Source organism: Aegilops tauschii, chromosome 4 (assembly GCF_002575655.3).
Source record: "Aegilops tauschii subsp. strangulata cultivar AL8/78 chromosome 4, Aet v6.0, whole genome shotgun sequence".
In the NCBI taxonomy this organism is placed as follows: domain Eukaryota; kingdom Viridiplantae; phylum Streptophyta; class Magnoliopsida; order Poales; family Poaceae; genus Aegilops; species Aegilops tauschii.
The window spans coordinates 478,523,296-478,542,974 of record NC_053038.3 but is presented as its reverse complement, the minus strand read 5'-3'; the positions used below and the strand labels follow the sequence as shown (position 1 = coordinate 478,542,974).

General features: G+C 46.8%; 1 protein-coding gene across 1 annotated transcript; it reads right to left on the bottom strand.

The window, feature by feature from the left end:
• Nucleotides 1-3,612: 3,612 nt before the first annotated feature.
• Nucleotides 3,613-10,509, bottom strand: LOC109735167 (uncharacterized). Its single transcript, XM_020294374.4, has 10 exons — nucleotides 9,621-10,509; nucleotides 7,646-8,833; nucleotides 5,897-7,009; nucleotides 5,690-5,731; nucleotides 5,266-5,342; nucleotides 5,073-5,157; nucleotides 4,896-4,979; nucleotides 4,721-4,822; nucleotides 4,508-4,606; nucleotides 3,613-4,071 (listed from the first exon to the last, which is right to left on the bottom strand). Exons 1-10 carry the CDS (start codon nucleotides 10,299-10,301, stop codon nucleotides 3,946-3,948), a joined length of 3,597 nt encoding a protein of 1,198 aa, XP_020149963.1. The 5' UTR covers nucleotides 10,302-10,509; the 3' UTR covers nucleotides 3,613-3,945.
• Between the last annotated feature and the right edge of the window lie 9,170 nt (nucleotides 10,510-19,679).

Genomic DNA, 19,679 nt, shown 5'->3' with positions numbered 1-19,679 from the left:
CCCCTATCCGGCCCGAAAATTGGAAATGTCTTATGCTGAAACCCGTGTAAAGGCATCTTCAACTCCGTGCTCAAGAATCTACGGGTCATTGTTAATCTTTTAAAAACTTTCCTCATAATGAACAGTAAGTGTATAGTGTTTTAGGTTGTTTTCCTCAAAAATTGTTGGGTCCGACCTCACAGATAACACATAGAAACGTCACTGCACTCAGACACATCAAATATCCGCGGACAGCAGATAGAGGGCTGCCCTCCAACCCCGTGCAATAAATGTCCATCCCTTGTCCTATTGAGGGAGAAAAGAGAAAGGATGTAGAGGGGAAAAAAGTGGGTTTGTGGTGGGATCCAAGGCTTGTCCGTCGTGTGCCCGAACTTCCTCAAACCTCCCCATATTTGCCTCCGGTTTGTGGGATTTCAGACAACCGAACTACTCCACAAATATTTGATGTACCTATTGGATGAAAAAAGTGTTCGAACCATGCAGTCCAGACATTTAGGGGCGCATTGAGGTACCCTGTTGGAGATGCCCTAACCCCATAGTTAACGCCAACACTATATTTGCAAGGGAGCGTTTATAACTCGCTTTTTTTTTATCTTCATTCTAAAAACTTGTTTATTTTTCTTGTTTTGAGATATATATATATATAACTCCGCTTATTCCTATGCATGGACATGTTGGCTCTCTTCTCGCACGTTGTTGATGAGGATGTCTCGGTGGATCCCTCAACTGACTAGGGTTGCGGAAGCTCACCGAGCCAGGTTGCGCCGCGCCTCGCCGTCAACGTTGTTGTCCTCTTCCAGGACTCTGGACTGCGGGATTCTCACTCGATGTATCGACAAAAGCAACTCGGTGAGCACCTCACAGCTTCACCATATGCGGTCTTTCGGAGGTGTGGAGGCCCCCTTTGCTACCTTCCTCTAGGACAACAAGGCACCCTCCCAAGTGTGATTCTTCTAATGGCTCCTGATCCATTGCCGCATCCAATCAGGGATGTCCTGCTCCGAAAGCACATCATCGAAGTGGGTGCATGTACATGCCCGATCTACCCTGCTAAGAGCGAGACGACTGATCACCTTATGTTTGGATACTTCTTCGGCCAGCGCTTCTGGCTCTTTGTTGGTTGTGATCACCCCCTGAATTGTGTGTCATATTGTCCGTATGGAATCTTTGGAAGCATGGTAACAATGTTGTCTTCAATGGCATGGCTTCCTCCATGTCGCTTCTTTGAATGGCCTGCTGAATGGTCTGCTGGGACGAGGCACACTGGGCTTCCTTGGCGGCCCAGCGGTGATCTTGTGTTTCTCGTATCACCCCTTTAACATCTTGTAAAAAAAAACCTCATGTATCTACACCACTACCTCTGCCCCCACCCCCACCCTCCACCCCAGTGTAATTTCAGTTCCGTTAGCTTTCGCGTTTGGGCCTCTTATGAAATTTTGGGTGCGGAACCTCTCAACCCCCCCCCCCCCCCCCACACACACACACACACGCGCGCGCGCGCTAAAATTCAAAAAAATCAGCTTATTGCGATCTGTCAAAAAATGACTCGCTTATTGCAAGTTGTAAATCGTGCTTGCATACAGTCGTATTGCACATGAACCGCCCAGCTACCTAGTGTGACGATTGTGGTAGCACTATGGATCGAACGGTCTGCTGTTGATTGAGAAATAGTTATCTGTTTCTTTCTTTTCTTTGCTTTTTGTATTTTATACTCATATTCTTCTACGTAACAAATAATAATATCTTTTGGAGATAAATAAGAATGTATTTTGGAGATATATCTACACCTTTTTAAGGGATCATGTAATTTAATAATATTTGCACATTTTTTGAAAATATATTCATGTATTTTAAATTCGGTGTATGCATTTTTCAAAAATATATTCACTAAAAATAGCATTCCCGCATTTTAGAAAAAAGGTTCATCTAACTAAAAGAGGTATTCACATATATAAAACAATTTTCATGTCATTTTAAAAAGTGATAACACGTTCTAAAAAGAATCTTCACATATTTTGGAAATGTTCATGTACTTATAAAAACTGATCATGCATGTTTCAAAAAGAATCTTGTAATTTAAAGTTACCACTCATTTAAAAAATGTTCGGGCATTTTAAAAAAATCAAGCACTTTAGACTAAGTTCATGCACTTTTTGAATAGCATTCACACATTTTAGAAAATCATGTATTTTTAAAAAAATGATCATTTGGTATTTTTTAAAAACAAGCATCTTATATTAGATGTGTTCATATCAGGTATTTTTTTTAAATCAGCGTGCATAAAATAGTTTGCCTTGTATTTTAAGAAAATTCCATTGTGTATAAGACATGTTTCTCATGTATTAGAAACTATTAATTGTTTATTTTAAAATGTTTACGATGTACTAAAATTGTTCATTTCTAATTTAAAAATGTTCATGTAATTAAACCAAGTGCTCATACATTCGTAAATAGCATTCAGGCAATAAACAAATCACCCATTATGAAAAATATCCATAAAAGGTGTCCATATATTCCAAAAATAATAATTTTAAAGTTTTAGAAAATGTTCAAACCTTTTAAAACATTGTTTAATTTTAAAAAGGGTTCACATATTTTCAAAATAATACATGTATTTATAAAAATACTTAAACTTATTTTGAAAACGAAACTGAAATATGAAGTTAAAATAAGAAAAATGAAATATAAAAAATAAGAGAATACAAAGAAATGGAAAATGCATTTTAAATAAGTTGAATTTATTTTTATTTTGAAAAGAAAAAGGGAAGAAATAAAATAAAAATAGAAACAGAAACAGAAAAATGAAAATGAAAACCAAAAAGGAAAAAATGAGAAAGAGAAGAGTAACTATTAACATAATTACTCTAATATAGATGCCACTTTGTGGTATTTGAATATTCTTCAAGAATTCTTGTGCATTTGTTGTTATTATTTCTGTAAACATGGTAGTTAAATATTCCCACTGTTTTACATAAGGTAAGTATTGTATAATAGTTTGGTTTTCCGTGAATTTTTTCATTCCTCTTTATAAATAGCCTAATATGGGTTCACAATCAATAACATCCTCTCCATCGAGAGTAACGATCAGTCAAAGAGCACAATGCATTGATGGGTGTCCGATTCGTGAAACTCGGTGTTATGTTGACTCATTCTTAAGGGCCTCTTTGGCTCTAAGGATTTTGGTTAGTTTTTGAGGATTTATATCCTTGGAAAGTTTTCCTATGCTGATTGTTTGAATCTTGTAGGGATTTTTCCTAAGGATTCTTTTGTACTATACTTCACAAAAAGATTTGCATCCATCATACTTCTAGGTAAGAATCATTTGATTTTCTAGTGAAGCAATCAAAACAAACCAAATCATGTACTCCCAAACCTACATGGGTTTTTTCTATTCCTGCGCTTTGAAAATCATGTGAATCAAGATCCCCTAAGAAAATGAAACATTAAATCCTTCTGTCTAACAAAAAAATGAAATTCCCGATGCAAACCAAATATATCGACCAAACCTCTCAACGAGAGAGCAAAACAAATATCAAACACTGACCAGAACAAAGCTATGGATAGACGAGGATTCGCGGCATCCGGCCATCCGGGTAAGCAACCATAACATGATGATGTAGTAATGCTCCTGAATTTCATAAATTAAAAAAAAAACCATACTGTTTGGGCGTCAGAGACTATATACAACAGATCAGCTACTTCATCAGCTAACCAAAAGAGAGCAACTATTTACAGCTCGTCCGCAACATGTACAACGTATTTCTGTGTCTAATTGCGCAGGCTTCATAAAATACAGCACCCCGCCCAGATCTCCTACAAAAAGGACAAGAATCCCTTGGGAAAACGTAAGCCTCCATACCGCCGATGGAAATTATGTGCACTATCCGCATGCAAGCGATGTACTGTACTGTACTTCAGCTCGACCGGCATCAAGGAAAACAAGGGCTAGGCTTCTGCTCTTTTGCCCCGTGATTTCAGGCTTTTCTCCAAAAATGCCAGAGTCTCGGCGTATGAAGGGTCATTCTTGTTCACCGGTTTACACGAGTTTATATGGTCAGTGTTCTGTAGAACCTGCAAAGATACATAAGATTAATCATCACTTGCAAGTTGCATTAAGTGGCACAACCTTTTCTTTCAATTGAATAGACTCTTCTTCTAGTCTGGAGGAAATTACAGGAACATACTACAAGATAAACATAAGATAACAGGCGGGTCAGATGTTATAAACGTTGCTCTGACAATGAACTCTAAAGTCACCAGTTACAAAGGGATAACTACATATAATTGCACATAAATCACTGTTGTTATATCAATGTTGTTTAGCACCGCAATCAGGATATTCGAAACTAGCATCTACTTGGGCACATTTATATACCATTACCATCATTATTCATGCTACGACTGGACAGCCCGATATGTTTCAGTCAAGTCCCTCATAATGCAAGCAAGCATAACATATCCGTAAACGATGATTTGAATGACATAATCCAACTGATAGAATACTTACGACAAGCTCCCCGTATCCTGGGTATGCAGATTCGATCGGGACTATCTCCGCTCGGAATGCCCAACCACCATAACCTTCCACAATTGGTGTGACTTCGCTCTGTTAAGAAGCCAGTTAGCATACATAACATTTGTACAGAAGAGTTAACAAAAGACAACTTGGTGTTGTGGCAGTGAAAGCATGCTGTACTAGTCTATGAGAACATTTCATTACCTCACTAAAACTAAGAACATCGAGAAGTCCTTTGCTGTAGCGCTGCCGCACAAAATCATTTAACTCGACAAGTCTTGGAGACCCACTTCTTAATTCGCCAATCTACAGGAACAACATGTGTCACAAAATATACACACATGAAATACATCAATTATGTGTCATATAAAGAACGTACTGAAGGAGCTGGACGAAACACATAACCCATACGCCATGGCATGTCTGCAAGTTTACTGCCAAAATGCGGACAGCTATAAAAGACCTATCATACAAATAGAGTTAGAACTCATACAATCATAAGAATGGACAACCAAAAACATACTAGTTCCATCAAACAAAAAAATCAGACACATACTAGTCCAATTGTATTATTCAGGAACTTGTCGTAATTGTTCAGTTTCGCTTGATGCAATATCTGCTTAACCACCAGTCCACCCATGCTGCAAGTATGAAAATGGGAGAGGAAATATTAGTTCTTTGATTCTTTCAGCTGTTAGATTTTTCAGCCCATGTGTAAGCAGCATTATAAACCAAGCAGCCATCATTACCTATGAGTCACAAACACAACAGGTCGGCTACCGATCCCAGCAGCCACCAGCTTCCTCAGCAGCATAGAGCTCACCTCCTATACAACAAATGTGATCTCAATAAATGCAAATTAAGCAAGAAAAAAAGAGCAAACCCTCACCTAAAAACATCGAAATATCTCAAACCATGTATTAACCTAAAATAATATAAACTTTTGTACTGTATAGCAATGGTGAAAAGGTCTCAGAAAAACATAAAGTGTCATAAAATGCTCTATCTGTACAGAAAATAAAAATTGTATGAAACACAAAGGTGTCTTTTTCTATGCGCACTACTAAGTCAGAAAATTTTGTATTCTGACTAACAGGTTTGTCCAGGCCTAATCAGAGATAAAGGGAGGTAGGAGTATGTGCATCAACATGCACAACTCTCCAGAACACTAACCTGAAGGGACAGGCTGGCTCCAGTCCATTGTGTCAAATTTGTCTGCATAAACCATTTGAAACCAATAAGGATCTTGGAACATTTAAATCGTTCGAATGGCATCAGCAGATGAGCTTGATTTTTTTTAAATAAAATAATTATTAGCTTCTAAAGGAGCGATACAAGCCTCTCCCAACTTAAGAGACAGTCAGAAATTAGAGAACAAACCTTGTATTTGACCGTGAAGAAACGAGCTTGAGGAAAATCTGATGAAAGCCATTGTCTTGGCCAACAAGTACCTTCTTTTCCAGCATCTTCATCTATACTTTCCACCAGACCAGCTTTAGTAGTTGATGACTTGTCATCAGCTATCCGCCATGAGTTGAATGGGCCACCCCGAAGGCCATGGACAAACACGACATCAACTTCAGGGGAGACACGTCTTGATGCAGCACCTGAACCTTCTACGCTTCTAGTTTTAGAGCCACTATGTTCAATGCATCCATCATCCTTACAAGTATCTCTTGAAGTCCCACAGCCGCTGTTGCCCAAATGAACCTCAAGAGGTAATTCTGGATTCAGCAAGAACAGCGCATCTCCAAACTGAGGACACTTTCTTTTATACTCACATTCTGAGTCAGGATATTCACCAGAAACACTTCTTGTATTTTGACTCTCAGAGCAGAATACATTTAACAGAGTTAGTCTGCAGTAACTTTTTAACTTTATATCATTGCAAGGAATTCGTCCAGTTGCGCATTCCTCAAGCCACTTGCACCATACATCATCAGAAACAATTTCCTTCTTTGAGTTGGGTAGAAGGGAGAGAATGGTAAGCAGCCGCCCGGCATGCCTTCGAATATGTGCTGCTGGAGGAACACGTACACTACGGGGATCAGTGGTAGCAGCAGTAGAAGAATCATCGGAAGCAGACACATTCTTGTCTTGCACTTCTCGTATTCTTGATGCATCATATGCTTCAATTGCAGCAAGTTTCTCATAATCGTCACCGACGAGGATGTGTTTCAATAACGAAACAACTCCTAAATCAGCTATTCTCTTTTGGCACGTGACATCCTCAGAACAAAGCTCCGCTAGTGCTTTTATTCCCTTAAGCGTAGCTAAGGCTGAGTCAACAGCATCAAACTTGGGTGGGCTCTTTTTGTTCAAGTTCTTTACAGCTGTAGCAAATGGTTCAAGAGAAAGAAAATCGTAAAGTGGTACTTTGTCACCAGACTCAGAACCATAGTCCGACTGAATGCTTGCTAATTTGACAACAGCTGTAGCTAACTGATTCAAGACCTGTGTGGCAGTGTAAGCATTATGGTAATCAACTTGATTCTGCAAAAAAAAATGTATTAGGACAGTGGGAGGGAGAATAAGATTTGAAAGAAAATGCTGCATCAGGACGATAGCAACTTATCCACTTGCACATCCCTCAAATCATTAAAATCAAAATTAAGTTATACAGAGGTAAAATACAAGTGCAAGACTGAACATGCTGGTTGAACAGAACAAAATAAGAAATGTTGCTGCAATCAAATGTCTATATTTCAAACAAGGGATTTCAAAGGCTGCCAATCAAAACATATACGATGTAACTTCTCCATGAAACAAACAAGGATAACCCCATGTGGCTACCCTAAACAGCTTCTCTTGTGAGAAGCATTCTATAGTGTCTTTCAAAGTATATTAGCAAAATTCACATACAGAAATTGTTTAGAACATTTGTTGCTCTATGCCCAATACTTACGAGTTATGACAAATCTAACTTAAATCTGAACAAATGGCATACCGTATTATGCAAGGTTGACATTGACATTCCAGTAACAATTTGAACATTTTGTGTAATTCATTTATATGCAGCTCATTTATCCAGCCCTACTACCTAACAATTTTATGCTGTGATGTTAATAAATCTGCAAAGGGAACACACACTAAAGTACATTTTGCGGTAAAAATTGCACAAATTATAACCTTCACTCGTTCTGGTTCAGGCGGGGTGGCTCCTTTCAAACTTTGTGTCTTGTTGTCTCCAAGAATTTCAGAAAGCACGAGAGCTAACCATCCCTGAGAAATCGGTACGGAGGATGGTCCGTAATCCTCAAGTATAGATGAAAGGATTTTTACAGATGTATGATGTGTTGTGCCTGATACAGATTTGTCAAAGAGCCAACGAAGGAGAATGCCAGACCATCTTTGAGCTTCTTCAAGTGACAAAGGAACTTCACCAGAATAGAGCGAACTCAGGGCAACCACTAATGACTCCTTCATACCACTCTGACTATTTTCCTTTTCTATTTTTTTTGCAACACTACGAAGAAGATGAAGACCCTTCTGCCTTATCACAAACTTCGACTCATTGCATCGTATCATGGATAACAGGAAAGTTGACAGTGACATTTGGGCCAACGACATGTCGCCATTCTCAGTAGCCTGAGAAGCTGTTAAAAGAAGACTTGAGGACCAATCAGGGACAGAAGGAGCCAAAGTCAAGTTCTGGTCTTCCAAAAGAGCCCGGGCCACCAAGGCTCCATGCCACTTCACAGTTCTTTCAGGAGCTTTCAGTGCAGTTGTCACAGCATGCCCGTCGCTATCAAGTTCTTGAATACGAGTGCGGTTCAGATCCGATGCTATAGCCCAATTAGCAAGAGCCCAGGTAGCAAAGGGTACAGCTACATGCTCCCTCTGTAAATCATCCCATAGGCCTGGAGTAGCATGGGAACTTAGTCTCTCGATGTCTACATAATCAACAGTAGGCTCTTGGTTTACCAGTCCACTACTATTCTGGGCAACTTCCATTCTACTATTTTGTGCAACTTCCAGAACATCATCACCTGAGTTGCCAATCTTTAGTGAGTTATTTTCTCTAGAGAATCCCAATATAGTGGTCCCCCCAAGTACCTTAATCCCTATCCCTTTTAATCCCCTGTCACCATCATCACTGCTATCATCCTCATGGTCATCAAAATGCATCCCCCCTTCCTCAATGACTTCGATAGCTGCTGCAATATCTCTTATATCAGCATCTGCAGGCAACAAAGGCCGAAAGGCCGAATAATCTGCATTATCACAGTTGGATGTGATTATATCCATGAGTGCAGCGACAAGCATGCTCCTTCCTTTAGAGTGATCTGATACATCGAACGAAGAGTGTCTGGAGTTCTGTCTCGACAAGAGAACGATAGATTAGGAAAAAATAACTTAATAAAAAACTATAGACTGCTTCATTCCATACATAAAAATGTTTGTCAAGACATGATAAGCTATTGGAAAAGAAGATGAAATAAGCTGAACAAAAATCAAACAAAAAAATTCCATACAGAGAGTGGAGAAAGGAAAAGGATCACAATGGCATGAAGAAAAATATAAATACTATAACATGATGGTCCATGAAAATGGCAAGGTCGTACAGCTAATTTGCAGTTTCAGAACTCATACCAAATGTAGATTTATTACCCTAACACTGCAGTAACATATATTACAAAGATCAGGCAACCAGAGATTCACATGGAATCAACATCCTAAACTTGCAACATCTGAATCCTGCAATGTAGCACATGACGACCCGATTCCTAGTTATATAGACCATGCTACATTGAGTCAAAAAGAACTTCTAACAGAAACTGCTGCATTATCAATTGATGGTCAAAATGTACAATGGGAAGTTTTTGTATATCCAAAATATGATCAACCAAGCTACACTGAATTAAGAATTCTCAAAAACTATGAATTCTGCAATATCAATTTATACCCTAACCTTCCACAATATGATCAACCAAGCTACACTGAATTAAGAATTCTCAAAAACTATGAATTCTGCAATATCAATTTATGGTCAAGGTCCATAAGAGAAACTGCATCGCAGAATTATACTGAATGCATGCTTCTATCAAACCACATTTGAGCAATCAGGCAAAGCAAACAATCCAAAACTAACACCAGTTATCACCTTCTTGCCGCGCTTGGGCTGGTAGGAGAAGATAAACTGAAGGAGGGAGGGCACCGCTCGTGGCCGGCCGAGCACAGCAGGCGCAACCCACGGGTCGGCCAGCAGGTTCGCGAGCGCCCGCGCCGCCTCCGCCTGCGTGGCGCCCCGCACGATGCTGTCGAGCAGCCAGTCAACCACGGCGCCGCCGCCCGCGGACACGATGGCCGCACGCCGAGCGGCGCTGGCAGCGGTGATGTCGGCTAGCAGCGCGGCGACCCGCATCTCGAACCCGGACCGCACCTCGTGGTTGGCGGACGACAGGACGGACATGAGCGACTTGCAGAGCACCCCGCCCGCCGTCCACGTGTGCCGCATCTGCTCCGCCACGCGCGCGGCGGACGCCCTGGTCCTCGCTAGGGTCTCCTCGATGTTGTCGGTGGTGGCGTAGAGCGTCCCGGCGGCGGTGGCGACGGAGAGCGCGGAGATGGCGAGCAGCGGGGAGATGCGGCGGGGGCCGCGGAGGGGCGCGAGATGGTGCCGCGGCGGGGGAGGCGCCGCGACGGGGAGGGTCGACGAGGTGGAAGGCGGAGAAGGGGAGGCGGGCGGGGCGGGGCCGGACGAGAGGAGGCGGCGGGGCCGGAGGCCGGGGTGGCGGCGAGCATAGCGGAGGGAGGCGGCGAGGAGGCGCCGCAGCGGCAGCATCGCCGGGCCGGAGAAGCTACGCGGGCGGCGTCTCCTCGGGAGGGGCCAGATTTGGGGGCGGCTCGCTCGGTTTGCTTGGGGAAGACGGCGAGGCGGATTGGGAGGGGGAGCACGCGGGAATATCCGCCGGAGTGGAGAGCGGACGAGTCGGTGGCGCCGGGATGAGATCGACGGGCGTCGCCGCGTCACGGGTGGAAAGCGAGTTGTGGTGGGCTACCGGTTCCGTGATGGGCTGGCTATGTTTGGCTCGGTTCCGTAGAGCCACGACCCGTCTCCTATGCTCGCACGTTTTCCTTCTCCCCGTCCGTGCACGATGAGCACATGTCATAACGTAACTTCTTATAGCATTTTTTTTCTACGAGAAAAACTTCAATCTACTGTATATTCATTAAACATGTACAGTACTGTTGAAGTACCGTGAACTATATCCAGATCTATAGCCTCCTAGTGACGACCATAAGCACTAAAGCGAGCGAAAAAGCACGCTGTCGTCATCGCCCGCAAACTTTGCTGTAGCAGACAGCCGAAAAGTCGTCGTGCTAAGACCATAAAGACTCAGCGCATCAGAAAAGCCGAATTTTCAGCTCATTTGGAGTTGTGCATAATAGGTACTCCCTTCGTCCCATAATGTAAGACGTTTTTTCTGACACTACACTAGAGTCAAAAAACGTCTTACATTATGGGACAAAGGGAGTATATCTGATATAGCTTTTTCAGATCCAGAATTCCAACTGCCGGCAATCTTCCTCTTAGTGTAAATCTTGTAAATTAAGAGAGAAAAGGCATTAGAATTGCATCAAAAAGTGTTATAATGATCAAAAACATTATAATTAATAGTAGGAAAACATGATGCAAAATGGACATATCAGTAGGCCAATAAAATCCAGCTCGGGAAGCTTTACTGACCAGAGCTTGAGCTGCGGCGTGATGGCCGCTCATGCCGAGGTGAATTTCCACAAGGAGCTCGCGTCCTTCCTCCTCGACTATACCTGTGACGCTTCTTTTATACAACTCACCTTCATGGACCCGATAGGCCTTCGATGGGCGAATTATTCTCCGTGACTAGGTCCATGGCGCGATAACTGCCATTACTTCATGAGCCGAGGACGTTTCTCAACCGTCGAGCCTTCAATTATGCCCTCGCCCTCCTCGGTTGCAGGAGAGTTGACCTTTCCGGAGTCCGAAGGAGCCGACGCGATGTTCTCATCTTGCTAGACCACGGATGGCTTAAAGAGCCGTTCTGAAAACGTGTTTTCCAGGACCGAGTCGCGTTTAGCACCCATCCTAGCGAGGACATCGGCGGCTTGGTTATTATCTCGTGGGATATTATGGAATTTCAAACCTTCGAAGCAGGCAGAAATGGAAAGAGTGGCATTCCGGTATGTTGTCATCTTCGGGTCCTTTGCGTCGAATTCGCCATAACCTGCAATATCGCTAGGTTGGAGTCACCACGGACCTCCAGGCGCTGGACTCCCATAGACACCTGTCGGCGTCCTGGGAACGGGGGTACCCAGACTTGCCTGCCTGCGGCCTGCGACGTGGCTCCACCAACGGCCCGATACGGCCCAACTTCGGCAGCAAGGACTCAAGACCCTCGCGAGGGGCCAAGCCTCGCGAGGCGGACGACACCAAGACCTCCCTGGGGTGGCCTCGCTAGGCTGGCTCCCGAGGAGCGGAGATATCTATGCAAGGGGCACCTCGCGAGGCTCACGTGACGTGAGTCGTGACGACCAAGGCCAGGCGGGCGCAGTGTACCATTTTCCTCTTTGGTGCTAAAGAGGCAAGCGCAGGCGAGGAGTCCCGAGGCATCAGGCAAAGGTTTCCATATCGGTGCAACAAGACCGAGACCAGCAGGACGGCAGGACGGAGGTCACCACGGAGCCCACAGCCACGTCACCACCAGAGCCTTTGGCAGGCGAAGACTACTTTTGTCAGGATAGCTTGTACTAGTTGTTCCCCTTCAAACTTGGCTGTTGTGGGATCCCTTCCCGCCTACATTTGGGAAGAGGACTAAGGCCTCTATAAATAGGACCTAGCCACCACCGTAGCAAAGGACCGGATCATCTTGGACTGGATCCATTCCATCCCCACATCACCAGCTCATCGAGCCCAAGAACACCTCTCCTCCTGAGGCTGTTCATCCACTGTACTAGTTCATCCCTAGCCCTCGAGGCAATCCACCACCACACACTGGAGTAGGGTATTACATCACAGCGGTGGCCCAAACCAGTATAAACCCCCGTGTCTCTTGTTCTTTGGGTTCATCGAGCTAGGCCGTGGGATCGTTGAGCGAGCGTGCTGGAGAGAGAGAGAGAGTTCTTTGTGCGCAGCCCAGAGATCGAACCTTTCACGGGTCTGCGGAACCCGAAATCTAACATTTGGCGCGCTAGGTAGGGGTGCGCCGAAGCTTTCCCTCCGTCGATTCACGCTCCACCGCTCCATCAGTTCCATGGCTGATACTCGCCGAGCCCGTGCTGAGCGCCGAGCCACTCTCAACGCACGCGTCGCCCAGATGGCGCCCGTCGGCGGGCCTCCCCGTCGCTCTCCATCACCCGCTGCCAACGCCGCCACCGGCCCGGTGGGGAACGGGCAACAGGCTTCGTCGCTGCACCCCTCCGTGCGGCGGGACGGACGCACCGCCACCCCGTCACTGACTCCGGCCGGTTCGTCATCCCACGCTTGCCGCGGACCCGTGGACGCGCAGGCCGCGCTGCTCACGGCGTGCGAGCTCCTGCGCTACCGCCCAGTCGACAACCTCTACGAGGACTAGCTGGACCGCATCGCCGAGCTTGTCAGCACCGCCGGGGGCTCTCCTGCACCGTCCCTCTCATTGCCTCGTCCGCCACCTGCTGCGGGCGACGTAGCCCCCGGAGCGCCTCCACCACCTCCACGTCAAGACGTCGCCCTCGCGCGCAAGACACGCGGCCCTGCGGCACGACCCACGGTGCAAGGCGCCGCGCGCGTGAAGAAGGAAGCTGCCAGGAGGTCCCTCGGCCGCAAGAAGATGCTCCGGCACTCCCAGCACCACCACGTCAAGACCGTGCGCCGCCTGCGGCGGCGGCGTGTGGGTACCAAGACCAGGCTCCGGCCCCACGACGGGCTCCAGTGACTACAGCGGGCTGTCGTGCCTTCACTCCCGAGCTGCGCAGCGTCGTCTGGCCCGGGAAGTTCAAGCCCGACCTGCCTCCACGCTACGATGGCACCCCCAACCCTGCTGAGTTCCTGCAGCTCTACGAGCTAAGCATCAAGGTGGCCAACGGCAACGAGAAAGTCATGGCGAACTGGTTTCCCATGGCTCTCAAAGATGGCGCGCGCTCGTGGCTCTTGAACTTGCCCGCAGGATCGATCTCCTCATAGGGAGAGATGCGCGAGCGCTTCGTCACCAACTTCCAGGGCACTCGCAACCGCCCGCCGGCCGTGGGTGACCTGCGGTGCATCAAGCAACAGCCAGGGGAAACCCTGCAAAAGTACATCCAGCGCTTCAACAGCGTCCGCCTCAAGATTCCCAAGGTCACGGACGAGGCCATCATCTCAGCGTTCTCTGATGGCGTCCGTGACGTCAAGATGAAGGAGGAGCTCGCCATCCACGAGGGCCTACGCACGGCCCTGGAGATGTTCAACATGGCAACCAAGTGCGCGAGAGCTGAGGAGGGGCGCCTCTCCCTCCTCGAGCTTCCGGCTGCCGACCCAAAAGACAAGAAGGCCAAGGCCAAGGACGTGAAGCGCAAGGGAGCAGCCGTGCTCACGGCCGAACAAAAGATGAAGCGCGGCCGCGACCACCTGGAGTCATCCAAGGGCAGCCGCCCATTCTGCGCCTTCCATAACATGCGTAGCCACAACACCAGCGACTGTTAGGAGCTCAGGGCCATCCGCGATGGGCGCTTCGGTTGACGCCCCGAGCGCAACGAACGATGCTACGGCTGAGGAGGAGCACGAGGTGGGGGACGCTGGGACGACCGCGGCCCCCGCCAAGAGTGGCGTGACCAGCCTCGTGAGGACCGCTGGCAGGACCAGCCTCGCGAGGGCGCCTAGAGGGATCAGCCTCGTGAGGACCGACCTCAAGGCAAGGCTAGCCTTCCTCGGCTGCCACCACCGCAAGGGAGGAACGACGATCATCATCAGGACGAGGGGGCTGGGGGCTTCCAGGAGCCGCGCGCCATCGCCAGCATCTTGGGTGGCGCTCAGGCCCTAGCCTCCCAGCGCATCTTCAAGCAGTTCGCTCGTGAGGTGAACGCGGCTCTCCCTAGGCTTGAGGCCACGCGCCCGCTCAGGTGGTCCAAGTGCACCATCACCTTCAGCTCGTCAGACCAGCTCAAGTGCGCGGCAACTGCCGACGCCCTCCCGATGCTATGCTCGCTCATCATCAACAACATCCTTGTCACCAAGACCCTCATCGATGGCGGCGCGGAACTCAACGTTCTCTCCATCGATACGTTCGACCGCCTCCAAGTGCCATATGATCAGCTGCAACCGACCAAGCCCTTCTCAGGAGTGACCGACGGCTCCACCACCCCGATAGGGCAGATCCGCCTCCCCGTCACCTTCGGCAAGCGCGACAACTACCGCACCGAGCTCATTGACTTCGACGTCGCACACATTCGCCTACCGTACAACGCCATCCTCGGGTACCCAGCCCTGGCCAAGTTCATGGCAGTGACTCATCATGGCTACAACGTCCTCAAGATGCCAGGGAGCTGTGGCGTCATCACGGTCACCTGCGAAGAAAAGGACGCGGTGTGCTACCTCGAGCGCGCCTACCAGGCTGCGGCGGTCGAGGGCCCAGACAACGAAGGCACCATCTACCCTCCTGAGGCCGTCCCCGGGGTCCCAAACTGTGCGTCTAAGGTCGATGGTAACAGGAGACAGGGGACACAATGTTTACCCAGGTTCGGGCCCTCTCTATGGAGGTAATACCCTACTTCCTGCTTGATTGATCTTGATGAATATGAGTATTACAAGAGTTGATCTACCACGAGATCGTAATGGCTAAAACCCTAGAAGTCTAGCCTGTATGACCATAATTGCATGTGTTTCCGGACTAAGCCCTCCGGTTTATATAGACACCGGAGGGGGCTAGGGTTGTACAAAGTCGGTTACAGAGAAAAGGAATCTTCATATTTGATCGCCAAGCTTGCCTTCCACGCCAAGGAGAGTCCCATCCGGACACAGGTGAGAGTCTTCGGTCTTCGTATCTTCACAACCCATCAGTCCGGCTCATGTCCAACAGGCCGGACGCCCGAGGACCCCTTAGTCTAGGACTCCCTCAGTAGCCCCTGAACCAGGCTCCAATGACGAGGTGTCCGGCGCGCAGATTATCTTCGGCATTGCAAGGCGGGTTCCCTTTCCCGAATACTCCAAGATAGTTTTCGGACGAACGTGTCCGGATCTGCAACACCAGTACCACACACAACCTTAGAGAATATAATATTTCATGAGCCCAACCTGTTGTCAACTTTTTGTAACATGACATCACGCTTGTCCGGTCATTATTTCGAACTATTTCTTGTCCTGCCGTTCCATATTTTGAGGCGTGGTTTTTATTGGCACGTCTTGTTGAAGCAGAGATCGTGTCCCCTTATTGCGAGATTCTCATCAATACGAGCATGGGCAACCCAACCATTCCACTGGGAAGATTCCTTAGGAATAGGCTGGTTTTCAGGCTTAGGAGGAAGCGTTCGATACCCAATGCCTTTATAAAGGAGCCAAGGGTCGTCTCTGTTTACGCCAAACCTCTCCTCAGCCTTCCCAACCTCAAGTTCTAGCACCCAAGGCTCGACTTCATTGCTTCAAGATTCCCAATCATGTCTGGGCCCAGCCCACAGGGCCGATGGGTGGCTTCCTCCGTTACAGAGGAGGACATTGCGAAGCTTCGGGCGGCCAGATACCTGACCACGGAGATCCCCCACAGGCTTCCTGCTCAGGGACAGGTTATTCCGACTCCCAGATCCGGCGAGAGGGTCGTATGCATCTCTCACTTCCTCCGAGGGCTAGGGTTCGCTCTTCACCCCTTCGTCCGGGGGCTCATGTTTTATTATGGACTAGATTTTCACGATCTAGCCCCAGATTCTTTCCTCCACGTCTCGGCGTTTATCATTACGTGTGAGGCCTTCCTTCGAATTCCCCCACACTTCGGCTTATGGCTCAAGACCTTTAGTGTGAAGCCGAAGGTGGTCGATGGGAAACAACCGGAGTGCGGCGGCGCTGTAGTGAGCAAGCTTACCAATACTCACTGGCCAAAAGGCTCTTTCACCGAAACTTCCAATCAATGGTAGCGGGAGTGGTTTTACATCACGGAACCCCGTGGTACCAAGTGGGCGGCTATACCTGCGTTTTGTTCTGGTCCTCCGCCACATCTTGCATCATGGATTAATAAGGGGTTGGACTGGGGATCAGTTGATGAAGTGCAGACTCTACAGAGTCGCATCCGAACCCTCCTTGCGAAGGACATCGATCTTGTCAACGTGATTCAAGTAATGCTAGTCCGCCGAGCCCTGCCATGCCAGCGTAGGCCTCTCCGCATGTGTGAGTTTAATCCAGAAGGACTACGGACCCTTCAACACTTCTTCGGCACTACGCGCAAAGGGATGTGGAAGTTGTTTTTCGGGAAACGAAAACAGTGGCCGGACACCACCGAGGACATCGGCCTCGACTGCAACCATCCGGATACCTCGGTAAGCGCTCAACTCCCGAACACTTTGTAGTTAAGTATGCCGTAATATGTTACTGAGCAAACTATCTTCTTCCAGGGCTAGATAAAGAAAGCGGAGCGGATTAGGTGTTCGACCCCCCTCCCCGAAGACTCAGCGGATCCCGTGCTAACAAGGATGCTGGCCCCGGCACCATAACAGATGGCTGTGGAGGAGGACAAGGCGGAAAGCGGGAGGGCCAAAGGCGGCCTCCATCCCGAAGGTATATCAGACATTGTGTCTGGGGGAATCAAAATTCCCTCGTCTGAAGACAAAAGTGAAGGATAAGTCGACGTCTCTTCACCCCATGGTAAGAAAAGGGTTGCCTCCGAAGATTGGGAGGAAAAGTCTCCCAAGCGAGGCAAGGTGCCCCAGTCGGGCGGCTCGGGCTTGGAGGATGGCGTCTTCGCACAGTCCCATGATAAGGACAAGCCTCTAGCCGAATCGTAAGTGAACAAGGATGTTTTTAAACATATCCCGTTCCTTTCCTGTTACCAAGGTAACATCTAGGATATATGTTTTTGCAGCTCGGCAAATAGTCTTCTTCACCAATCCTCCTCCTCGGGAGATCTTCTTCCGGAGATGATGGAAAGCGAGACACCGCCACCGGTCTCCTCGCCCAATAAGGTGGACGACTTTGAGGTGTCGTCCCGGAGGGTCTCTCCTGATCGACAAGTAGTGCGAGGGGTGATGAAGACACTACCCGAAGGTGATACTTCGGTAGCCCAGGATCCGGGGGCCAACAATAGAGGCCCCGAGCTGTCCGGCCTACAGCCGGAGACAACCACAGGGACGAATTAATGGATCCCTTCAAAGGGAGGATGTAAGCCTACGACAGCTTCAAAGGGAGGATCTAAAAACTCCGAATTTTTGGAACGCCTTCTAGGTAAAGGTAATTCATCTTCAGTACCATCATTATCAAGATTCATATTGCAAAACGAAGATTTAATAGGAGACACATCAATAACTTTTAGATCTTCATCTTTATTCTCATAGAAACTGGAAAAACACGCTTTCACAAAGCAATCTTTCTTAGCACGCATCCTAGCGGTTCTTTCTTTGCACTCATCAATGGAAATTCTCATGGCTTTGAGAGACTCATTGATATCATGCTTAGGTGGAATAGATCTAAGTTTCAAAGAATCAACATCAAGAGAAATTCTATCAACGTTCCTAGCCAATTCTTCAACCTTAAGCAATTTTTCTTCAAGCAAAGTATTGAAATTCTTTTGCGAATTCATAAATTCCTTGACACTAGTCTCAAATTCAGAGTGCATCTTATTAAAATTTCCATAAGAATTGTTTTAGGTACCATATTATTAGAGGAATTAGTAGGGAACGGCCTAGGATTAAAGTTTCCTCTATACGCGTTGTTACCAAAATTATTCCTACCAACAAAATTCACATCCATAGATTCATTATTATTCTCAATCAAGGTAGAAAAAGGCACATCATTAGGATCAGAAGAAACACTTTTAGTAGCAAATAATTTCATAAGTTCATCCATCTTTCCACTCAAAACATTAATTTCTTCTATCGCATGCACTTTTTTATTAGTAGATCTTTCGGTGTGCCATTGAGAATAATTAAACATAATATTATCTAGGAGTTTGGTAGCTTCTCCTAAAGTGTTTTCCATAAAAGTGCCTCCCACGGCCGAATCTAAAAGATTTCTAGAAGCAAAATTCAATCCGGCATAAAAAATTTGTATAATCATCAAAGATTCAAACCATGTGTAGGGCAATTACGTATCATTAATTTCATCCTCTCCCAAGCTTGTGCAACATGTTCATGATCAAGTTGCTTAAAATTCATAATGTCGTTTCTAAGAGAGATGATTTTAGCAGGAGGAAAATACTTAGAGATAAAAGCATCTTTGCACTTATTCCAAGAATCAATACTATTTTTAGGCAAAGAAGAAAACCAAGCCTTAGCACGATCTCTAAGCGAAAAAGGAAATAGTTTCAATTTAACAATATCATTGTCCACATCTTTCTTCTTTTGCATATCGCACAAATCAACGAAGCTATTTAGATGGGTAGCGGCATCTTCACTAGGAAGGCCGGCGAATTGATCTTTCATGACAAGATTCAACAAAGCAGCATTAATTTCACAAGATTCAGCATCGGTAAGAGGAGCAATCGGAGTGCTAAGAAAATCATTGTTGTTGGTATTGGTGAAGTCGCACAATTTAGTTTTATCTTGAGCCATCATGACAAGCAAGCAATCCAACACACAAGCAAATAATAAACAAGCGAAAAAGAGGCAATCGGAAAAGAGAGGGCGGATAAAACGGCAAGGGTGAAGTGGGGGAGAGGAAAACGAGAGGCAAATGGCAAATATTGTAATGCGAGGGAGATGAGTTTGTGATGGGTACTTGGTATGTCTTGACTTGACTTGTGCTTGACTTGACTTGGCGCGAATCTCCCCGGCAACGGCGCCAGAAATCCTTCTTGCTACCTCTTGAGCATTGCGTTGGTTTTCCCTTGAAGAGGAAAGGGTGATGCAGTAAAGTAGCGTAAGTATTTCCCTCAGTTTTTGAGAACCAAGGTATCAATCCAGTAGGAGATCACGTTCAAGTCCCACGCACCTACACAAACAAACAAGAACCTCGCAACCAACGCGATAAAGGGGTTGTCAATCCCTTCACGGTCACTTACGAGAGTGAGATCAGATAGATATGATAAGATAA